The sequence below is a fragment of the Nicrophorus vespilloides genome, unplaced genomic scaffold (assembly GCF_001412225.1).
Source record: "Nicrophorus vespilloides isolate i.1.1-1 unplaced genomic scaffold, Nicve_v1.0, whole genome shotgun sequence".
NCBI lineage: Eukaryota > Metazoa > Arthropoda > Insecta > Coleoptera > Silphidae > Nicrophorus > Nicrophorus vespilloides.
In genome coordinates, this window is record NW_017095704.1 from 28,839 (window position 1) to 53,094 (window position 24,256).

Sequence of the window (24,256 nt, forward strand, 5' to 3'; positions counted from 1 at the left end):
CACACACAATTTAAAAAAGTCTTTTATGTATTTATATGTATATATACTTATATCATATATATATATACATACACATATATATATATATATTTATATATCAATTTGTTAAAAGTCCTACTAAATATTATTCATTTATTAAATATTTAACAAAAAATATACGAAATTAAAATAGAATTAATGGCCCTTAAAATAGATAACTCGTTTTCGCAACGAAACAATTCAAGTTTAAAATTCGTGGAGATTCATTTTGTATAAAAAATATGTTTTTGGTTTGAGAAATTTAGTCTTTTATCGGAAATTTGTCCAAAATGTGATGAATCGAAAATTTTTGACGCGGAATTGCTTCGGGAAAATCTGTTTGTCCTTTCATTTCATTTTCAATATTTAACAAAAAAAAACAAACATTTTGTAGCCAACGTTTCGTAATAAAAAAATATAATTTTGAAAAACAATGAAAATATATATATGCTTCTTCTTTTCTTCACACAAATAGATGGCAGTTTGTGCTTATGTTTTGTTTTTGAAATAAATAAATCAACAACTCGAAAGCAGTTGTTGGCAGCTTTTTTCTTTAGGTACAATTTTCCTCTTGTTTTTTTTTTGTTTGTTTTCTCTTGTATTTTCTTTGTAAATAGTAATGAGACTGCTTTTATTCTGCATATGGCAAAAGTATGGCTTATTTTAACATTTAGATAAAACTAAATCTATTTATAAAACACTCAACTACTATTACAAGTGACAGGAAACTATCAGTGCTCTTAAATTGCTTAAACATTATATGTTTTTTTTCTTCCTTCTCCTTTAAACAATTTTTTTTATATAAAAGCTGTATAAACATCTGCGATAATTCTACTCTAGTTTATTCCACTTTGAATTCACCTTTTAAAACTAAAATGTATTTGAAATAAAGCACGACGAGACGTCGTCCTCTCGACGCACACACCTTGTTGTTCAAAAGGCCAACGAGAGTGGCACGTCGATCGGTCGGCGCTTGCATTTTGTTTTAAAAGATGAGTCGAACAACCATCATACAGAATAATATAGCTTAATGGATAATAGAAAATATATTGATTTATTTTACTTCAAATTTCTGATTTCAAAAACACAAAATGCCTAAATCGCGAACAAATGTAAAACGTTTTATTCCTTTCGAATCTTCCTTCTTTAAGTATAAATTGAACTTAAGGTGTTTTTTAAAATTATATTATATACAATTTGTATTTATTATTATTATTAAACCCAAGCAACTAAATTCACTTTTCACCCAATTTTTTGTGTTACTCTTTTTATTATTACTATTTCCTTCTCGCTCCCCTCTTTATTCCTTTCTCATGCCATCATTCTCATTTTAAATCATTTTTAAAATGACCGTTTCGTAATTGATATAATAAGGTCCTAAACATCACTTTCATTATTATTAATTATTATTTTGTTAAGAAGAAAACTATTGTTGTGTTGAAGTTGTAGCCATTGGTTGGAGGTCTCCAGTTTCAGAGGTGGTATCCAACTCTTTTGATAATTTATAACACTGACAGGGTGTCCCTCTAGAACACCCCCGAAGTCCTTCTCACCAACAATACACTGATAATTCACCACCGTGGTCTCCGCTGTGTTTCCAGGCGACCGCAGCCTTCGCTTTCGACTGAAACAAATCATCATAAATTATTAGTTCACAGCTCAAGATCAACACATTATAAAATGAAAAAAAAAAGATATTGAAACGTATAACTTAATATAAATGTTATACATGAACGTGATTTAAAACGGAGGGAGTATTTTTAAAATTACTTTCTAACATCAGTGAATGTATCGATTTTACGCAAAATACAACGCTCAGATTATTTTTAGAAACACGTAATAATTACTAATGTTTTGTAACTAAAATGAAAACACATTAATTATATATTATTTGGTAACTACTTTTCGGCAACTAGTTTACTTTTTTTGGGTAATAATGCGACTAGTAGTTGGAATAAGTAGATTAACTTTAATACTACGAAAATAAACGTGCACGTAAAGGAAGTTAAATAAATCCTAACTAATACAAATGTCCGATAAGAAATTGCGAGGGGAACGCTGTTTATTTGCAAAACAGAAGTAGAGACAGGACAGGGCAGGATTTACGAAAGAAAATTTCGCTTTTTGCGGTGAATAATATAAACCGAAGGGGAAATTGGAGAGGAAAATTTGGCACGGCTCTGTGCTGGCAGTACGTTCTAAAACCATATATACTCCTCGCGTCATGATTATTATTGAAAATTAAAAATAAATAATTTGGCTTGAACATGAACTTTGGTTTCCAACAATATAAGCATTTTCTTGATGCACGTTTACTTGATGCACGGCCAGGAATGTAAGCCAAGCAAGCTACACTGAATATGGTTACGACCAAATAGTAAATGATAAATAAATCCGCGATGGGAAAAAAAAGGGAGATGCCCCGAGTTTTCGGGCACCAATATTTTAAGCACTTTTTGGCCGACTTCCAGGAATAAACAATAAAAAAATCATTAGTTGATGAAGAGGTGGGAAAGTGGTAAAATGAGAAACGTTTCGGGGACGTTCACGGTCGTCATATATATATGTATATATAACCACATACATACAAAACCTGCCTCAATAACGACGACCTTCACCGTCAAAAACCGTGAGTGTGTGGCGTACACGTATACACATCGCATGCATACAGATACTACGACCAACTACGACGTCGTGTGTATTTACATCATGTACCTAAATAACTTTTATCTGTCTAATAAATTAATGGCATCAAAAATTTCCATTTCACATAATGCTGCTGCTTCTTTTTACCACGACTCGTTCCGTAAATTAGTCATTACGTGCGGCTCCGCACGTTTCGCGGACGGATTTCAAATGCTGAATCGAAATTGTGGAATTCGCATTTGAAACAAGCACACGGATGGAAATGCACATTGGAAAATAATTGATATTCCATTTCGAGATTTTGTTGTCGAGTGGGCGGCGGCGGTGGTGGCGGCAGCGGAAGAATGGGAGCCGGGTGGTAGTGGCAAAAAAAAAATTGTGAGGAAGGGAGATGTGGAGTGCAGGGTAAAAACTGGGGTGAAAGAGTGGCGTGGCGATCAATGCGATATGAAGTAAAAGATGATGAAGTCGCGTCACTGCATTTCCCGACTTCTCGTCATTAACTCAACCACTTGAAATATTTAAAAAGCGCCCCTATAGAAAAGTCAACCCTATATTTCGATGCCATACGGCCAAACCAACATCAACCCCGTACTTTTTTTCCCCAACCTTCTACTTTTTTCCTCTATCTCTTCTACTTTTACACACACACAAATACACACTCTGTCTTTCAGAATTTTCAGTTGTTACTGTCATCTCGCCACTCAGTCTGCACCAATCCCCGTAAATTGGAAGCAAGCAGCATTGTCAAGTTCCTTGGATTTAAGGGAAATATAATGTTCCATTGACATAAAAAAACGCCCAGTCCCTCCCTTGCACTCCCTGCACAATCCCAGAAAGACTTTCATATTTTCATCCGTGCACCGAAACAGAATCAATAATTTTAATTTATATTCAGTCGCCACTCTAAATTCAACAAGTGTATTTATATATACACTGTACGTTTGTGTAAGTGTGTATGCATCTGTATATTTATATATAAAAAGATAGAGAGATATCCATCTTTGTTGGCTGCAGGAAAAAGAAAAATCCTTTCCAAAAAACTGTCCCGGCGTAAAGATTTTCATCCCCAGAAACCCACTCAGGATTTACATATTTCCTCCATGTTTCTTCCCATTCTAAAACACTAAAACTATTTCATTCCGGCGACACCAAACAAAACAGGTTCTTATTAAATTAAACTAAAAAAAATATCCACAAATATCCGCAAAGATTCATATTTCAAATGCAAAATTAAATAACGTCAAAAAGTTAAATGTATTATAAATGTTATTATTAACAACTGCTTAATCTATATTGTATATTTCAGAAAGTTTTATTAAATCCATTCATTATATCAAAATAAATTTATTTAATTTGAATAATATTAATAAACACACATTATACTCATCTAAAATAAATACTGAATAACATGTAGTTGTTCGAATACATTGGAATATTTACATGACAAGGAAAATAGACCAGGTGTTGTTAAATACACCTGGTTCATTTTCAGCACTACTGTCTTTTTTTTGGCTACAAGCCATTTCTTTGAACATACTTGTTTCAGTGACATTTATGCAATATTAATTGTCCTTTCAGAATTTATTTTTGTTCAAAAACAACACGTTTCTGATTTTATAAATAATCTGAAAAGTCTTCATTATAACGTTCATGTATTTTTTTATATTATAATCAATCTTTGACTAAAAAAAATATCAACTTTTGTTTCGATTTTGAATATCTTTAATAATGTTAAATAAGTTATGGTACATCTTGTATTTTCGATGGTGGTGGCTTCAATTATAATGCAATTTCAACGATTTGAGCACGGATGAATAAACTAATAGATCGATGTCCAAATAAATATTGTATATCTCGTAACTGGAATGGAAACATAATTCTCGCAATTTGGAGAATAGCGTTGTAATCCGTTTCCAAATTCTGCTGTACGGAACCTTTCCGGGAAGTGAATATGGGGGATTCGGCGAACTGAACCCCGGTAATATCGGTTCTCCGAATAACATGACCGGAGCGGCCCTTTCAGCTCAATGTTTAATACTCTAACGTGCATTGCTCTTTTCTAATTGAATGCGATTAAAAATACTGAATCAAAAAAAAGGAACATAGCGATTTATTAAAATAGATAAACCACTTTCGCGGTGGATGGAATCAATTATATTTTTACCTCACGTATCCCCTTGGGCCTTCACGTACCACCAAGAGCTACGCAATGTGCATTCGAACATGGTGACGTGAAAAAGATTATGAGACGTGTTGCGAACAATTTATTAGCGTTAAAACCGCAGGATGCGCTTTTTACCGACCAAGACAGCGATTCTCAATCAGTGACTGATGACTTCAAATTATCTGTATTGAAAAACAAACATAGTCACTTTCCTTACAAAAAGCCACATTTTGTGACGCTAACAAATTGAATTAAACTCTTATTTGAAATATACACGGAAAGTATAAAATAATAATAAATTTAATGTGGAAGTAGAAATTAATTAAACTAATCTAATCTATTTGATAATATTTTTAGAAGATTTATTACAAGGTATATTTAAGCACGTTTACACGCCAAAAAAAACAAGTTGTTTATATTTAGAGACTCGACGTTGGTCTACACTAAATAAGAGCGTCAACTTTGGAGCAATCAAAGAGGCAAATAGAAATTGCATCCAGATCAATACGTTTTTTTTTATTTCATGAGCAAATGGAACATACGATCTGCGTAACACTATACTCCATTTCACCCTGTTCTTTATTTTATATAGACTAATAGGAAATCACGCAGACGAGAACATCTATCCAAGCAAATATATATATGCAATATGGTAGCGGAATGATGATGCCGAAACACATGTTAACCGCTGGCATTATCAAATTATGCACGTTCATTAAGCATTTTTAGAATTGATATAAATAAACGTCCTTGGCTTTGGAAATTTAAAGTACGAAAACCGAAACTATAAACAAATTCCGCAATTTATTTTCTGCTCCGATACTAGTTTTTTGGCTAGCATATGCTAATTCGAATAACTACTTTTCTTCTTCTACATTCTCCATTTTTATTATGAATATTATTGCTTGAAAGCTTTACGATTTTTATACTACACAAGCAAGTTGACGTAATGCTACAATATCAATGCCGTAATACCATTACCGAATGGTCATTTTGATTTTCCTTATCCTTAGAAACTGTACTTTAAATGTGAGTATATATAGATATATTTAAATATTATCATAAGTGTTTTTGTTTTATGGCTCATTGATAAAATTGATTCATACACTATTCCTATAACTGTATACAATTGTTGCTTCGATATCTTATTATTAGTTTGTTACTTCACTTGATAAACGACGGAAAATTTGGACAAGTCGGAAAGATAATTTGCAAATTATCTATGGAACAAAAGTAGTCATAATTCCTACATATATAGATATGAGTAAAATAAAGTGGCGTGATTTTTGAATAATTCCACAAATATTAGTAGATTCAGTTACAACCATAGAAAAAAGTCTTTTAAAATGTATATAACAAAAATAATTGTATAATAAATAGTAATATTTTATTATAATTTTTTAATGAATTGACAGTATATTATATAAAATAAATGATTTTTTAAATCTTAAATCAGTTGAAAAGTAATTAATACTTGCTAAATAACTTGTCAAGTATGATTCGGTATGTATAAAATGTGACATATTTCAAATAAGATGTATATAATTACAATTCAGGTAAATTGTTCATAGGTAAACATAAGGAGCTTTAATTCAGATTGAAATATTACGAGATAACATAATAGTAAGTAATGAGACAGATCAATGAAAGCAATATCCAGATATCGATGATAATTAGTACTCGAGATAAAAATATATAATAGATTAATTGATAACATTTTATTGATAATGTTATATCCGATGTGGATTGACACGTGACAAGTCTTAAGTATTGATTTTCATACATAAGATCTCTTCTAAGATTAACTAAATATAAAACCCGCAATATTTAAAGTAAACGTATTGATTTTAAATGATTGATAAGTACTTATGTTACATCCACACAATTCCCGACGTGATTTAAACAATTAGCGAATGTACGAACACTATTTGTTATAATAAAGTTCAATGACAGTTAAACTAAACTGACAACTGTATGGCAACTGAGCAAAATTACTGTCTTTCAGAGTAATATGCATGTTCTGCTTTGTAGCTTCATTCATTTTCTCTATACATTTTATCCATTTAAATAAATTTACATGGTACAATTACAGACAGACTTAAGATTGAATTGTGATTGGTCTTACCTGCATTTTTTCAAAATCTAAGTGTGGCCTTTGCACGGGCACGTGCCTCGTGTGTTTGGATCGTTTCCTTGGCGAGGACACTTCGCAGTGTATGAGCTTCTGGGGTGGACTAAGAGATCTATTATTGTACGGCGTCCTGCCGCCCGGTTTCACCGCCTCCAGCGGGGGCGACGTCCTGAATTGCACCGGTGTCGGCAAGCAGGCCAGCAGGTTGTGAACTTCTTCATCGGACGAATGCTCGACGTGGACGGCATCATCGTTATACTTGCAGCAGGGACTCAGGTTACCGTAGTGCGACATATTTTCCTCGTTTTCCGGCGAACACCTCCTCGTCGTGTACGGGATAGAATCGCTTCCGATCTGCGACCATTTCCGTTTTTCCGCTAAACTCGCGGCGGACCTGAGAGGACGAGACGCCCGCTCCTCCTTCGTATTATTTATGACCTCCAGCTCCTCCTCGGAACTGTGGGCGTCCTGCTGGTTATCCGGGGCAGGACTTTCCATGGAGCAGCCGGTATCAGCAGGAGATATGTTACAGATCCTTTCATCCATAACTGTAATACAAAACGCAGGAAATTATGTTATGCCCATACAACACTTTATTATTTTTTTCTTCAGTTCTGGCATTGCGCACATAAAAAATATATGTATATAATAAGTAGGGGCAATTTTAATTTGTATGCACGAACAGTGAATATAAAACAAAGATACATAACTTATGCAAAATACGGTAAATTAGCTTTTTTTAAAAAAGAAAATCTTATCGCATTTTTCCACAATGCAATGGAACTGAATTAACATAAATAAGGAAATGAAATGCGAAAACGCATTCATTTTATATACTATACTATGGCAAAGCTCCTCTCCTTCTCTTCCCTTCACTTCACCCTCTCACTCTCTCTTTCTCGCTCACACTCACTCTCCCTCAAGTCTGTTGAAATAATGCATTGCCAGACGGTCTATTGTTTTAACATCAACTTGAAGTAAACAAGGCCCTTCAGGGAAGTCGACATTTTTTTTCGTACCTTTTATTTTGCACACACGCCAAAAAATTCACCCCCCAGCCGATCGATAATTCAACACTCAAAAAAATAAATATAGACTTGCAGAGTCCAATAAAAAATAATAATCGTAATAACAATTGTTTAAATCAATTCTATCATAATCGATATGAAATCTACTGTATTTAAACTTTATCAATAACAGATGTCATTTGAAAGTTTAATGTACGAAATCGATTCCACTCTAAACAGAATTTCCGTCATTATTCTTTTTTTTCATTTGCATTCAACTATTTTCCCATTACGTCTGTCCACCTACTAAGAAAGTCTATTACCGCAGCTGAACTTATAATAATGCACTATAATTTAATATTATTTGAATAAAAATTGTTCGCATGCGGCGGTGGCGGCGACGACGTCCGACATCCACTATCCACCTTCCTACATTCCCACATATTTAATTATGAAGCCGTTTTAAAATACTCATGATTCCGTGTCATCCCATTATTAAAATGTGAAACTTTAATTGAAGTCTGAAATAATGAACGAAACGGATTCAGCCGATGGACGAACCAAACAACCCCACAGCAACAAACCACCCCGAACTTCCCCCTCGCAGTTTAGAGACACTTTTGGAATTAGTTAACTCTGAGGCGTCGGCGGACGCGCGCAAAACAAACATTTACAGGCATATGCACTTTCAAAATTAAAACCAACTTGGCATATACAGGAAAGTTTGCCTGGGGAGCGGAGCATTTTAATTCCGAATGCGTTTTTGCTCTCCTGATTAAAATTGATACAATGAAAAATAATAAATTTCAGTCGCGCCGTGGGGGGCGGCGGTGGCGGCGGCACCGAAGAGGAGTGAAGGGGGTGGTGGACACGGGACGGGACGGGACGGTGCGGTGCGGCATACCAGTCTTCAGTCGTGCAGTCTGCGACTTGAATGTCTACTGCTGCGTGCAAGTAATTGATTTCTCGTAAATTTATAAAATGTTTATTTCCCCACGACTTTATATTCCATCCATTCTTCGTTCATAATACATAATGTCGCCTGTTTCAATTCCAAACGATTTACATTTTTCATACATATCTGCTGCCCACCTCTAGAACCCTTTCCCAACGTGCACCACCCAAAGATTCCACCTTGCATTATTTAATGCCTCGAACTGGGAAACATTTCTATGTGTACAATGTTGGCCTAGGTTATTGAACTTTACCATCCATCAATCGCATTTCACCATCGACAATCGTAAAAATGTTCACAACTACTACTACTGCAAGTAACATTTGCCAAAAACGTTATTTTATTTATTTCACTGAAATATAATTACGGGAAATTATGTAATTCGCTTATATTCAACACGAAGTGATTCAATTATTTTCCACTTAGCCTTTGTTTTGTGCATTTTAATACAGATTCAGTGAAAGTTCAAAAAGGAGAAACGTTTTATTATTTTCATTTTCTTGATTTCAAAATATTCTTCTTTTCTTTACTTAATTCACACATTATTTTTGTTTAATCACAGTTGCTTTTTTGTATATACATCATTTGCTTATACAAAAATTGCATTAAAAACCATGTAACCAAAGGTTTTAAATTTAATATTTTTTCTCATTAATTTTAAAATGATATCTTTTAGATGTATTAAAGTTATCTTGTGTGTAAATAATAGCATTTTGTTCTGTTATTTTAATTCGTGTAACAGAATTGATTCATTAATTTGTTCATTACAAAGGTTATTTTTTTTTCAAGAAAAATAAAACACAATCAACTAGGCAAATTGGACATCCACGTGACAAATGTTAATACCTTACGTAAATTACGCCTAATGTAGTAAGAATAAAGTGTCATTGACCGTTGTCGACGAGCTTTATTAATATTATTGGTAATTCCTTACAAGGGTACGCAGGCATGGATTTAATGAATCCATCCATAAGCATCATCATCGTGGAAACACAGACGTATTCTGCGGTTTTCGCAGCTGAACGTTTCTCCATATGATAATTCAGTTTAGACTGCCAGTCTCCTCCGTACTAAATATAAATACGAGTTTGGAGAGCTTACAATAAGCTGATGTCATAGTGTAAACACCAACACACGAGTACACATGTTGATATTATATTACAATATGTATATTCCACAAATTGTGTATATGAATGTATTCGTAACGTACGAACGTTCGTATACATTTACGGAATGTTTGTAAATTTAAATAATAAAAAGGCGAAGACTGTGCAGCGGTGTATATTTATTTTTAATAACCAAGGTCCACGGGCTTACATAACTTAATTATGCGGACTCGGCGAAAACAATAAGAAGAGACGACGGAAAAATAATGCAAAAAAAATTATAGAAACAAATTATAAAAATGAAACCACAACGACGTTCTATTGCACACTGTTTGATTTTCATCTGAACTTTGAGACGCAAGTTTGTTCACCTTTCTACCCAGAACAGTCGCTAATTGTTCCATTTTGCTAGCAAAAATATATATATGAGTATTTATTTATTGTTGCTAATATACATAATAATTGCCGCACGTAGCACTGACGTTAAACTCGTTTCGCCATTTTCCTCCGCTCTTTGCGACCGTTTCACACAACCATGTGATATTCCAAAAACAGTTAAATATTTATCAACGTCCTCGTCATTCTTTATTTGTTTTTTAATTTATTTATTAATATTAATAAGTAGGTAATTAACTGAGTTGTAATTACACGCTCGTTGTATGTGCATAATGTGAAACTAACTTAATGGCTTCAATTAGTTTACATCGATGATTGTTGCACATGTGGGTTTTTGAAAATTATCATATTCATCATTTGTATAAGAATAATTCAAAATGCATTTACAATTGTAACAAAATGTATCGTAGAAAAATACTCACCCGGATAATTCAAGTATATTTCTTTTAAAGTCAACGGTCTTCCTTTATCTTATTTAATTATTTATTTGTTCGTATCCAGGGTGGTTTTAATGCTGACATGTGTCAATTATATAGTAAATATGGTACGAGACGGTCGAACCGGCGAGCATAATTTTAATGTTGATTTTTATGGACATATAGCTTTGAACAAGTTCTGATTAGTTCTCAAATGATGTCTGCATGTGTCAATACTGAAACAGGTTTCTGCTCTCCGAGTTCTAAGCGAAAAACTTACGGTGACAATTTTACGGAGCTCACTCACCGACTGCCTCCTTTTGCCGCTGCTGCAACGGCCAAAGGAAATTTGATTTCGCTCGGCCTGCGAAACGGGCATTCCAGGACAAGCTGATAACTCGCCGTATCTTAACCACGTACAAATTAGGAAATTATCATTATGCAACGGATTACTCATTCGCTCGGTGAGACCACCGATGATATAACAAAACCGAAACGATTGCTTTACAACTTTTATAATTGAAACTAACAAACATATAAACGCACATTTTATAATACGTGTTACCTTAGGAAAAACAAACGAAAAGACAAAAAATCTTCTGTGAAAGATCTTATGTCAGAAACAAGTTTGTAAATAATATTAAATATTGGTATCATGCAGTGAAAAATACTTCTATTCCTTAATAGGCTACAGTTACGAATTGAGATGTGATCGTTCAGGTAAGTCAAAACAACGTTTTGAAATCAAATTCAGGTAAATCAGAAATAATAAATTATTATTAAAGAAATCTCATATGATCTTGAGATGTATTTTAACATCAATATTTGGATAATTGCAATGCCACCAATTAAAGTCCGACATTTATCAATAATGTTTCGACTTGTTTTAAACATGATACTAAGAATTTTGCGAAGTTTTGTGATTATCGATGAATCACAGATTCATCACTGCATATTTGTAATTAAAAAACAGTCAAAACATAGAAATAGCTTCAAAGAAGGCAAATCTAATTTTATAAACTGCTATTGTAATATGCTTGAAATAATTGTGAATTAATATATCGTCTTAATACTGTTATTTGATGGATCAAATACAATTCCGACTTTGATTAAAATAACTTTCATTAGTTCGCATTAAATCAAAGCCGAAGTGAGATTTTCTAAACAAGATCCCGCCGTGCGATTATCCATCGTGCAATTTGATTGGTCTTCAATGCACACACATATGCTTGCAAAATGCGAACGACCTGCATACGAATTACATGTGGCATTGTTGTGTTTCCGTGCATCCATTATACGTAATGCAAGGAAAACGAAAACAAATCGAGCATCTATTAAGCATTAATATCGACTACAATAAACTAGTACGATTGTAACAAACAAAACTCTTTCGTATTCGCAAGTTTCTTTGAAAGTTATTCAGAAAGTTCAAATGTAATTTTTCTAAATGTCATATGCAAAGCAAAAAGTCGCAAAGAACACACGAACACTGACTGCTAAAACTCGAATAATTTATTAAAAAAATAAAATAATGAAGCTTTTATGTTAAAAAAAAACGGAAGCTTTCATCTCAATGAATGTAACAAATGCAATCATGCATTAAGTATTTCTATTGGATAAACCGAATAATAAACATTAGACTTAATTTTCTCTAATAAAACCGAAGCTGTTATATTATTATTATTATTATTCGACTGAAAAGTTGCTGTAGTAATAAAATTGAATTTCTTAAGTTTAAGTTATGTGCGTTACACACCTAAATAACCCACGTGCCTTTTAAGTTCAATGCCTCCTAGCGTAATACCAAGATGGATTAGTATAAATTAGGATTTATTCTCGCATTATTCAACCATTATTTTTTCCAGTTCTATATATCACACATGCAGCAATGTAAATGTTAAGACTACTTAATTAACGACCATCTGAGATAGACATTTGATTTCATTTTTTGGTTTCATGATGGTAAAATAGTGGTAAAAAAGAGAAAGATATAGACAGGATTTGTAAAAAAAAATGGAGTTCTGTCTGTGAAGACTGTTATAGCGTCGGCCATTGCGCCGCTGATTGATTGCAGCTCAGGATAATGATCATTAAATAGAGAGGAAGTTAGATACCATAAATTGTTGTTTATTCTGTAGCATTACTTCGCATTGTTTTTTTTTAAGAATGGTATTTCTGTTGTGCGCAGGATAAGATTGAAAGTAGAGTGAGATTTTTTTCTTCTTTCTTTGAATACTTGTTCTCTGCTCTCCTCGTTGCTTTCTTTCTTTTAAGTGAATTGCGAGGCTTTGGGAAACGCTGGAAAAAGAAGTTAATTTGGGGCTTCGAACAAACTGTAAGCAATACTCTTCAAATTCCGGCTTCCACATAATTGAATATATTATTACATATTTCAAGTAAAAAAAATAACATTATTTTAATATAGACAATGATCGGAAATGTTGCAATATAAGTGAAGATATAATGACTTTACGTTAGGATTGAGTGGAATGCCTATAAATGCATACGACCACGCTCGAAATCCCTTTTTCGTAGATTCCCGGCCTCGGTTCTTGTCTTCGCGAGGTGCAGATGCGTGCGTGTATCAGTAATATATAGAAACATGCACATGGTAACACGTAATTTGCGTGCTTAATATAAATATTATCACACGATGTACGTGTACGGTAATTTTTATTTCTGCCGCTACTTTCTTTTTCGCCGTCGCATTTAATTTTCTCGTACATTTTCCGAGGAAACTATCCTGTTGGGATGGATGCATTTCTTCCTAGGAATCACCCCTGCATATTGTATTGTAATCAAAAGGCAGACATTCACAACGGAAAAATATTTCACCAATAAAGCAAGTTTCCTCTTTCGTTTAATTTTACGCATTCCGACGTGCTCGTAAATGTATATCTACAGAGGAATAAATAGCATTTTTCTTGCACAGCTTGATTAAAGTTATCTATCGCTGCTTGCGAAACGGATACTAAATATAGTAATTACAAAATACACTGTGCTATTCGTAGTTACGATCGAATCAAAGCGTAACTTTTCTTAAAGCAATGTCAGAAATTTCTTGAATTAACTAATAAGAGAAAGTTCAAGAACGTTAGTTCTCCTTCTTTTTTAAATTGGTAATCATTATTTATTTTCTTCTACTTTTATGGATCATTAATTATTATTCTATGCGACAAGTAATAAATCGATTTATAATTATTTATAATAATATAGAAAATACAGTTTGTAATTTATGTACATAAAGTAATTCGATTTAAACGATTAGATTCGTAGCAGAACTCTTGCAGAATATTCGGAGACAAAACCCTCATCAGACTGTATATATGGGGTCTGTCGACGAATCCCTTTAATAAGCTTCAGTATCTCAGTTCGGTCTAATTATAGTTTAGTATTTGGTAATATCTGTCCAAACCGAACATCATCATCCACATCGGCTGCGAAGCCACCGCATCTCCGATTGTTCATCGTCACAGAAGACGTGCCGACCGGCCTAATTAATTGAATCATTGATGAACTTAATCGATGAAAGTTTAATTTTTTGTGTTTCCGCGATGCATTCTACAAAACAAATTACAATTTTAATACACAGAATCAGAGACTATTTTCGAACGTAGCCTCTATAACCTTTGTTATCCGCAATTTCGGAGTAAATGCAATCACCATTTTTTTTTCATAAACGATTTCAGCATGCATTTTCGTATGTCATAACAGTCTATATTTGTTATCGATTAGTGTTTTTATAAGAAAAATATAAACTAATTATCAATATTTTATAAAATAAACAGATAAATAAGTATAATTTGTATATCATAATTCATTTGATCGATATTTCAAAGATTAACTTTCATAGTCTACAACTAATATAATATTTTCTATATAGTGCGGTATCATATAACAGCTATAACTTATAATATCTAGTTATGTTATATAATATCTATTATAAATAGTTCAAGTATGAAGAAAATACCTCACATAACTCACATAACTCATAACTCACTGTAACTTTATATAACAATAATAATAATATTTAGTATAAGAGTCACAGCATATAAACAAACAAAGATTAAAATAAAAAATGATCAACTGTTACAATTAACCATAGATCTTTCCACACTTTATATAACAATAAACAATACGAAAATGTTCATTATATAATTTGAATTGTATTTGGACAAATACCAATTATTGCACGACTTGTGCAAATGTAACATCGCGTTTCTATTTATAATTTTCTAAATAAAAAAAGCGGTCATAACATTTAATTATTTAATGCAATGAAAAAAAAAAGCTTTTATAAATAATGTATGTGAAGTATAAAAAATAAAGTTGTAGCGATAAAAAAGAAGTAGTAAACGTGTATATAAAAGAACTTGTTAACATTTAACTAGATTTATCTACAAAGTACATTGTTTGTGTAGTTATAAAGTATATCTCGGTTTGCATATAGGCGTGTTGCAAAAAGAAAAACTAGATAAATTATAAACTAATATATCAGGGACATAAAGACAAGAAAAATCGCGGCACGTACCCACTAAACGTATAACGTGTAAATAATAATTACGGATGCAAACAACGGCAGGATCGATTTATGTGCGGCTCAACCTTCTAAAACCACTACATACTTAACCAGTCTATTTAGGACATATCGATTTCGGTGCAATGAACAGATTCGGCTCCGAAAAATAAACCTGATGGAAGAAATAATGTACACACGCATTCACATTCACACGTGCGTTATTCCGAAATGAAAGAAATCATTAACAAATAGCAAATAGCAACAAACAACGCATAAAGAAAATAAAAATAGAAACAGAGAAAAACCTGCTTCGCAGACTTAAAACAGAAACACGAGACACGTAAAGAAAACGTATTAGTAATGAAAGTAAATTGCGATTACAATCTACATAAAACCGATAAAAATATTCTAGTAATAGCCACTTTAATGACTTCTGTGATGTCGGTGAATGTGTACATTTATAGGCTTCTTATTAATCATCAGGGGAAACGGGAATACATGTATAGATTCGTAATAATAACAATCTTTTTCAATACTCAACTTAAATAGAGCTAAATTACGAAAACGCGACGTTATATAACGCGCGGACTGTGAAAATTGTGAAAATCATATTTACGCTCGCAGCTAATTTCTTATTGGATTTTGTGAAACTCGCTTCTTATTTCTTTTTATTCTCTCTTTTCCATTCGTACATAACATATCCATAAATAGACCTTCGATTTGTAAAAGAAGTCAGTGAAAAATAAATAAATAAATGAAATAATTGCTTTATTTTCTTTTCCATTTATTATGTTTCTCATATTTCCGCATGATATCCAAATAGTTCAATTGGGTAAACACAATAAACTATACTCATTAAATCGCTTGTTTACAATTTTCTATTAACAATTGTTTTACAAACAGTCAAAGATTGCACGCCAATAAAAAATAGTTAATGGTAGTTTGTGAATTGAATTCCTAGTTAAAATATAAGCTAAAGTAACCAGATACTTATTTGTAATTCATAATATATAAATCTCATATTTCACACTCTCACTATTTAAAAGCAAAACTTGTAAATAGTTACAAAAAATTATACATTAAATTAAATCAACAATTGTTATATTATTTATAATCCTCAAAGTTATATTTATTTTACACATTGACTATAATTTGTATATTACGATTTCATAAACAATTTTACATGATTCATATTCACTTACATTAAAATAATATACAGTAGATCCTCGCTTAACGAACACCTCGCATAACGAGCAAAATGAATTGTAAGAAAAATGATTCGCTTAACGAGCGACGTTTCGCATAACGAGTGACGATGAGAAGAGAAATCCCGGATTGCGCTACTGCTACATCATTTTTAAAACTTGTGTACACGTATTATGTGTATTTTTGAATATGTCGTTAAGCGAGGTTCCACTATACTTATATATAATAAATAGTAATCATTAACAATTCAATACATTTCATCAATCCAAGAATTATCCACAAAATATGTTGATTAAGTTGTATTTCATTATAAAAAATAACGTTATCAAATCTGCATTGAAAATTGAATAAATGTAATGCGACAGAAATTGCAATCGAAATTTGTCAGAGTAAATGATTACATAAAATTTGAAAATATTATAATTAATGTCATTATCGTTACGCCGTGGAATAAAAATGAGTTATGATGAATGCTGGTATCGGAATTTAATGCGAAATACTATCCCATTGGATTTGAATATTGAAGCCTCCGATAATTAAATTAATATGACGAGTTTGCGAATCGCGAAATTAATGCTATGTGCATTTTCAACAAAAAAATGCTGATAACTGAACGAGAAAAAAAAAATATGAAACAACAACGAAACGAAAATTATTAACCTTTTAGATAAACCATTAGAGATATCGACTACTTAATGAAGCCCCAACATTGTTTCCTAAACGAGACTTTTCATATTTTCGCAACGATTATTCGACATTGCAAACGCATCTTATCAGCCTTCAAATATGTGCCAGGTTGTATTAAAACAAAGCATCTGCAGTTTGTTTAAGTCTCTCGAAGATTTAAATGAAAAGAAAAACGATGTGTGGTGAAGCTTAAGCGATATTCCATGTTTTCGGTGCATGAATTATATATGAATATAAGTGAATTGAGGATTGGAGATTCACGAGCAGACATTGATTGAACTTATGAATGCTTTCACCCCAATTTAATTAGGCAACCTTTTCCTGTTAAAATGGAATTCCGTAATGTTTTCTCGTATGAATCGTATCAATTATGACCTATCATAATTATGCTCGTTTCTACTCAAGTGATAAACTGAAAGTAAACGTTTAATAATTAACTATTGATGTGTAATAACTTTGATAACCGATGACAAAACGTCGTGAATACAACTAATAACGCTCACCATTTAACAATTTAATAACGTTTAATTATTAAGTGTATGTGTGTTCCGGTACAAGATGACCTTCTATAACCTTTTTCTACTATGACTCAAGTTGTGTGGTTTCTGAAGCTAAATATACATTTTAATTTTATTGTAAATATACAATTGCGATTGTAATAATATTAATACCAAAAAGTTAATTTCATAATTAGTAACTTTTATAACGATGTTGTTGTCAATGTAAGCGAACTCGTAAATCTTAGTAATTGATGCGCAATCAACAATACAATAAACTTAAATAAGATGTCGGCATGTCGTAAACACAATTTGAATATCGCCTACTCGAAAAATTACGTTTACCTCCTTTTCAAATCCTTGAAGATGCATAACAATCCTATATGTTATTCAATTAATGCTAAGACGCTAAGACTAGTTTATCAATAAGTATTTGTTCATCCATAATTTCCGTGTTTGAACCATTTATTATTACATAATCAAATCCTTTCTACATCTTACATAAACTAATCATGTTTTTGGTTATGCTTAGATGTAAAAGCTAGATGAAAAATGAAGAAATAATTATTTTACGATACGTGTTGAAATGGGACTGCAGGTACATAAAATTGATCATAAATTATGATCTTCGCGTAATAAAATATTTTCTAGTAGTAAACATTTTCCCGTTAAGTTGAATGTATATAAAAAAAATGGAAGGAGGTGTTCGATGTTCGCTAAATAAAATTAATTTTAGTTGAGGTCAGCCCGGAGAGTTTAATTAATACGAAGACCTCCTTGGTATCAAATTACATTAAATTGGGTTAGGTAAGGTTACATGTGAAAATGGATAAATGGATGGAATTTTCAACCTCCGCTGAGTAAATTTGTCAGCGCGAGAGGGAGGCGAGGTGTGGGGTGGTTTTGCTTCGAGTGTGGAAGAGCTGAGCGGAGGAAAAAAAAGGGAGAGAGAGAGAGCACGGAGTAATTTGTTCATTGAGGAAGAAAAGAAAGAGGCGGGACATGTCATTTAGCTGCGGCCCAATCAGAACGTTGCTTCTTCCTTTATTTTTTTCCATCCCGCTGATTTGATGAATTCAATGCGAAAAGTTGAGTTGTACGGTAATTGTTTACAAATGCAGCGTGTGTGTATGTGTGTGTGGGAAGATTGCGGTGGTAGAGGAGGCGAAGTGAGGTGGACATATACAAAGTGTTTGTAGTAGTGAACTGAGCTACACAGATGAGTAAACCAACCCACTATTTCAATTCTTGTCACGCGCCATTACTTTCTAATAACAGACTGCATACTTCTGAACCCTACCCTCTTCCAGTATGGATTTCATGACCGAGGTCATGACCTGATGTTCCTTTTTACCACCGCCCCTGCCTGCACCTCGAGCTAACGCCGAAATAAAAATGTTGTTATTCAAAACCGAACCCAATTTACTACTCGCTCAGGATGGAAGTCGACCGGAATGCATCGTACGCCAGAATAATGCGCAGGCCACGGTCTGGCATATAAACACAAAGATTATCTTGACCTATTGAGAACACTTAGAGCACCTAATATAATTTGTTACATTGTATAATTAACCGTACGCAGCAGCGTCTATGAAGTGTAACGGCATCAACAACTTTAACGGTCTGATCTTAAGAATACACACTTATATACGTGCAGAAGCAACTAGATGCAACATAAACATTTTATCTATGTATTACACGTTATTTTATTCATTCCAAGCATTACCAAATGTCTATGTTTCAGTATTGCATTTCTCTCTCTCTTTCTGCACGCCACTCCACCACTCCAGGATACTTCAATGTTTCCTCCTTTTTTCTCTTCCCCAAGTTGTCAACTTGTCTAGCTTTCGGAAAATAATTAAAGTTTGTTTAACTTCTCCCTCCCTATCTTTGCCTCCTCTTTCACTGCACACATACACACACTTAGTCCTACAATTCCGGTGGGGCCTCAAATTCGTTTCAAAAGCTTTTAAATAAATAAAGAGGTGTATATTTAAGTTTCAGCGAAGAGCAGAAAGGGAACAAGATGAAAATAAGACGCGACCGCCGTTTGTGCCCACCTTGGCCATGAATCTCACTTTACGGAAAACCGCGGTGCCACAAATTACGTTTAAAATACCCATTCTCATCTCGCTTCTATGCACCTACATACAACACAATTTATTGTCCATTACGTCTGAAATGGAATAAAATATTTTGGAAAGGACGTGAATTCACAAAATTAAACATCGTGTCGAGTTTTTTCAAATTTCAGAATCAATTATGGAATAATATAGAATCATGTGATCATTAATAATACATTAATTTCAAAATAAAAATTGCAAAAAAATAAATATAAATTACATATCACATTATCTAATGTATAAAACAAGAGTCTATAATTGTTGATCATCAAATATATGAAGTATTTGTCATGAAAATAAATATTCATACCATTTGAAGAGCTAATTTATGTTTTATCTAAGTAATAATTAGTGCTAGACCAACTGCTGAGAATATTTTTTTTATTTTAATGTGCATATCAAGAAATATGCTTGTCTCGAGATTATTCTGAAAGGGGGATGACTAAAACATGTGTTCTGTATGGCAAGAAATTAATTCGACAAAGTACATATAAGGAATATTTTATGTATTTTTGTTTTATTTTAACACTAACTATTGCCTTTGATATTTTGGAGACAAGTCACGTAAGTTAATTATTAAATAAGATTATAATTATTTAAATATGATTATTTTTTGTTTGTAAACAAATAAGTCTTAATTATAAGTAAATAACTAATAATAAATGTTATTACACTTTAATGGAATTAGTAAAATGAAGAAGATAATTGAAATTACATATCGATGTATGTGTGGGCAAATATGTTATCGCCAATTCATGTAATACATGTAGTGTAATTAAAAATATATATTTTTCTGTCCACACGTTATCAAACCGTGATTAAATGTGTTTGGTTAGCTATTCAGAGAGTCTAGATAAATATTGGTACGAAGTGATTAGATTAAAGTATATTGGACTAGTGAAGAAATAAATTATACACGAAACGCAATCAATGTACGAACTGTGGTTCTTAGCAATCAGGAGTCGGGCGTCAGCAACTGGATTCCATTCAAAACCGTACGCATATATAAAAAAAACATGTTATTTTTTTGTGCCTACACTCTGGAGTAGTGAATAGTAAAAGAAATGTAAATAAACACAGTTTTTTAAACGTATTTTCCAAGTGTATTTATACACAAAGCGTACGCAGACACCAAGGAACGTAGACTATTTTTTGTTTGCGGCGGCATATAAAAATTCGAAAGTGATATTTTTAAGTTCTATTTTGACCATGACCTACGTCAACGGATTTACAAATTTTTGCAAATTTCCTACCTCGTTTCTTATGTAACAGATTTTGAAATACGGGCTTATCTTCTGCGTCAGAAATATGGATTTGAAAAGAGAGACAGAGAGAAAGCGTAATAAACCTAATCAGTTCCTGTATTTATAACAAACCTCGTATCTTATCGATCGATTATATTTAAATGAAAATTAAGAGTTCTCGTAAAGATTTCCGTGTTTCGTTTAAATTGAAATTGCGAATGTATGGTTACTATCCTTTAATCGGAATATTATGATAAAACTCGTATGCAGGACATTAAGTGGTAGTGTCTGCCGTGAATGATCACTCGACTATTCTTTGATCGAATATTGCAAATCGCATAGGTTTTCCTCGACACGAACATAAGTGTTTATTTATAGAAGTCTCTTCTCTCTTAGTTTCTTGTTTTAATTAAATAATGTTCGAGGAGTTTGTTGACTTGACGATGCTAATTATGCGTTTGTAAAATGAGTTTTCTGCGGAAGTATTAGGAATCGTTGCACTTAATTCGTTATGGGAATTAGTTGCAATCGGTCCTTGTCTTTTGTTCCGAGTCACGGGTTTAGAGATTATTTCCATTCAGTGCGTAAACCAATAGCTAGTAAAGTAGTAAGTAGTAAATAGTGTTGTTGGGGTCAGGTGAAAGTATATTTATTTTTGTTGTCCGAGCTTGAAGCGAGTATGAATATATAGATATATATGTATGTAAGCGAATTGCGTGTGGGTATATGTGTGTGGTTGAGTGAGTCTGTGGTATATGTGTGTCTGTGATGAAGTGAGAAATAACTCACCTGGACCAGAAGAATCTATTTCATCGTCCGACTCTGTTCCAGAATCGTGATCCTCATTTTCCTGCAGAAATAATTGAAAACGATTAGACTGAGGGTCTCAAAGTGAGACGGTAGAGCCGAAACGTCAGCCATATTCAGAAGAAGCCGGCCAGGAAATCTGGCTGAAAATACGGAACGAATTCGATGTCTTATTGATTGGGGAATTAGTTTAAAGATGCGGGACGGGAGCTGACGGGTACAGGGATGGATCCTTGCAGCTTTGCCGGGGGACAAATGAACCCGGAAAGTGGGATCCTTTGTTTGAGCCGCACAGTCGGCCATTTTCGTTTAGTTATTTGACCTTCAATAGTACATCCCTATATGTATGGCTATATAGTAGTTCCTCGTTGGGGCTCGGGTTCAATTTTTTTTCCGTATTTATTTTATTTTTTCTTCGCTCTTTTTTCGTTATCGTTATTATTACTTCTTTTTGTGGCTTTACGACGGACGTTTTCGTTTCGCACTTCCTGCTAGTTAGTTAAGTTTCCTGCAAATAGTATTTACACACCTTTTCAGCGTAATTGTTTTCGTTTATTGAATGGGTCCGCAGTTTGTGTGTAAGGAATTTAAGCATCATTGAATTCCGGGCACCGGAGAGCCGAACAGAAGCAACTTTGTAGTAATAGTAGTAGTAGTATTCCGGTTCGCAGTGGTCCCCCTCCCCCAAAATACGAAATGTTAAACAAATGTTCAAAATGAAAACTGCACTACAGTCGGTCGTATTCGTCGCTGTACATGGTACTTTTGGTCTCTTCTGTGCTGGGGGGATTCCTTCTTTCTCTCTTTGTTTATTAGATTTTGGCCAGAACTATTGTCATTTCCTCGGCGACCTCGCGAGCGATTCCTACCGACAACCGGATCGTACTACAACTGAACACTGAACGTACGTAAAGTCAGCTGCGCGACGTGCGAGCCTCGTCCATTCTTACTACTGAGGAGGGGAGCCAATAGAAACACGCTGGCAAATCGATAGCAACTGCATCTATCGCCGAATTCGAATCCGAATAGAAAATCGGAGGCAGTGCAATCCCATGGACCCATGAAAATCATCCGAAAAAACCCAAGATTTCCCACCGGTTCCCATTAATATTACAAGGAAGCTCCGGCGACCGCCCCCCAACAACGCAATGGACTCTTCCGTAACCCATTGATGACAAAGGTAGGTCTGTGTTTTACAAGGATTCTGATTGGCGCAGACTACCCGTCTATATGCTCATTCACTCCTACTCCCAGATGCTCCATCTCTCTTCGGGTGTTGCATAACTGCATATAAACTTGGGCGCGTATGTCGTAACGAAACTACACGGAAAGCGTAAAACCTACTGAGTAACATTGAAATTATCGCCCCGTTTCTCTTCCACCCATTACCCCAAATATCCCGGAGAGCGAAACATCCTTCTATATTTCTGGAGTGTATATGTATATACATATATATATAAGTTAGTATGCTTTTGCAGTCTCCCAGACTATCCGCCGGAGTGATACACCAAAAATTACGCAATCCAATGAAATTTACTTAAATCGCACCCGAAACTGCATTCATCGCTAATTACCAGAACCTCTTTATTTTCATTACCATTGAAAGGATCATAAGCAAGAAACTCTACATTTTGATGTTTAGCAATCATATGTTATAACTACTTTATACTTCTTGTTTTATTTTAATTATACAAAACTAATAGGAAACAAAATTTATTATATAATAACACACAAAGGGCAATTGACCGCAAATATAAAACTATAATTTTAATTTTGTAAACCTTCAATACATTGAATAATTCATAAATTACTTTAAAATAAACAATTTTTTTAAACTATACAATGTTATTATTATATTTTAGTTTGTTATGAATTCAGTAAAGTTATAATTATCATATAATATTTATATATACATTTATATTAATATTATTGTATGACACATCACTATATCCATTTTATGCTACATGAAAACTAAGTTTATATAAATTATGACGTTAGAATATTTATAATAGTCATCATTTCTGGAAAGTTGATACGATCATTTATATTTTCAGCTTCAATAATTATAATTTATATGATATTTATCTCTATCGTTAAATATATGCAATATTTAATTAATTAATCATTAAATATTTATATATCACCTTAATTATACAATTAATAATTCAATATAAAATAAATATTTATTGTACATTGCTTATACCAAAATTTGTTATACATATTTATCATTCAGATTTCTAAAATTGACTTGTCTTGTCAACCGCCAGATCGTTTACTGAATGTTTTTATTATAGAACAGTCGTGAATAAAAAGGACGATAAAAAAATATTT

General features: G+C 33.1%; 1 protein-coding gene across 1 annotated transcript; it reads right to left on the reverse strand.

Annotated features, from left to right (window-relative positions):
- Positions 1-117: 117 nt before the first annotated feature.
- Positions 118-23,037, reverse strand: LOC108560845. The gene is made up of 4 exons (XM_017918561.1): positions 22,455-23,037; positions 21,908-21,968; positions 6,957-7,510; positions 118-1,642 (listed from the first exon to the last, which is right to left on the reverse strand). Exons 1-4 carry the CDS (start codon positions 22,521-22,523, stop codon positions 1,568-1,570), a joined length of 759 nt encoding a protein of 252 aa, XP_017774050.1. The 5' UTR covers positions 22,524-23,037; the 3' UTR covers positions 118-1,567.
- Between the last annotated feature and the right edge of the window lie 1,219 nt (positions 23,038-24,256).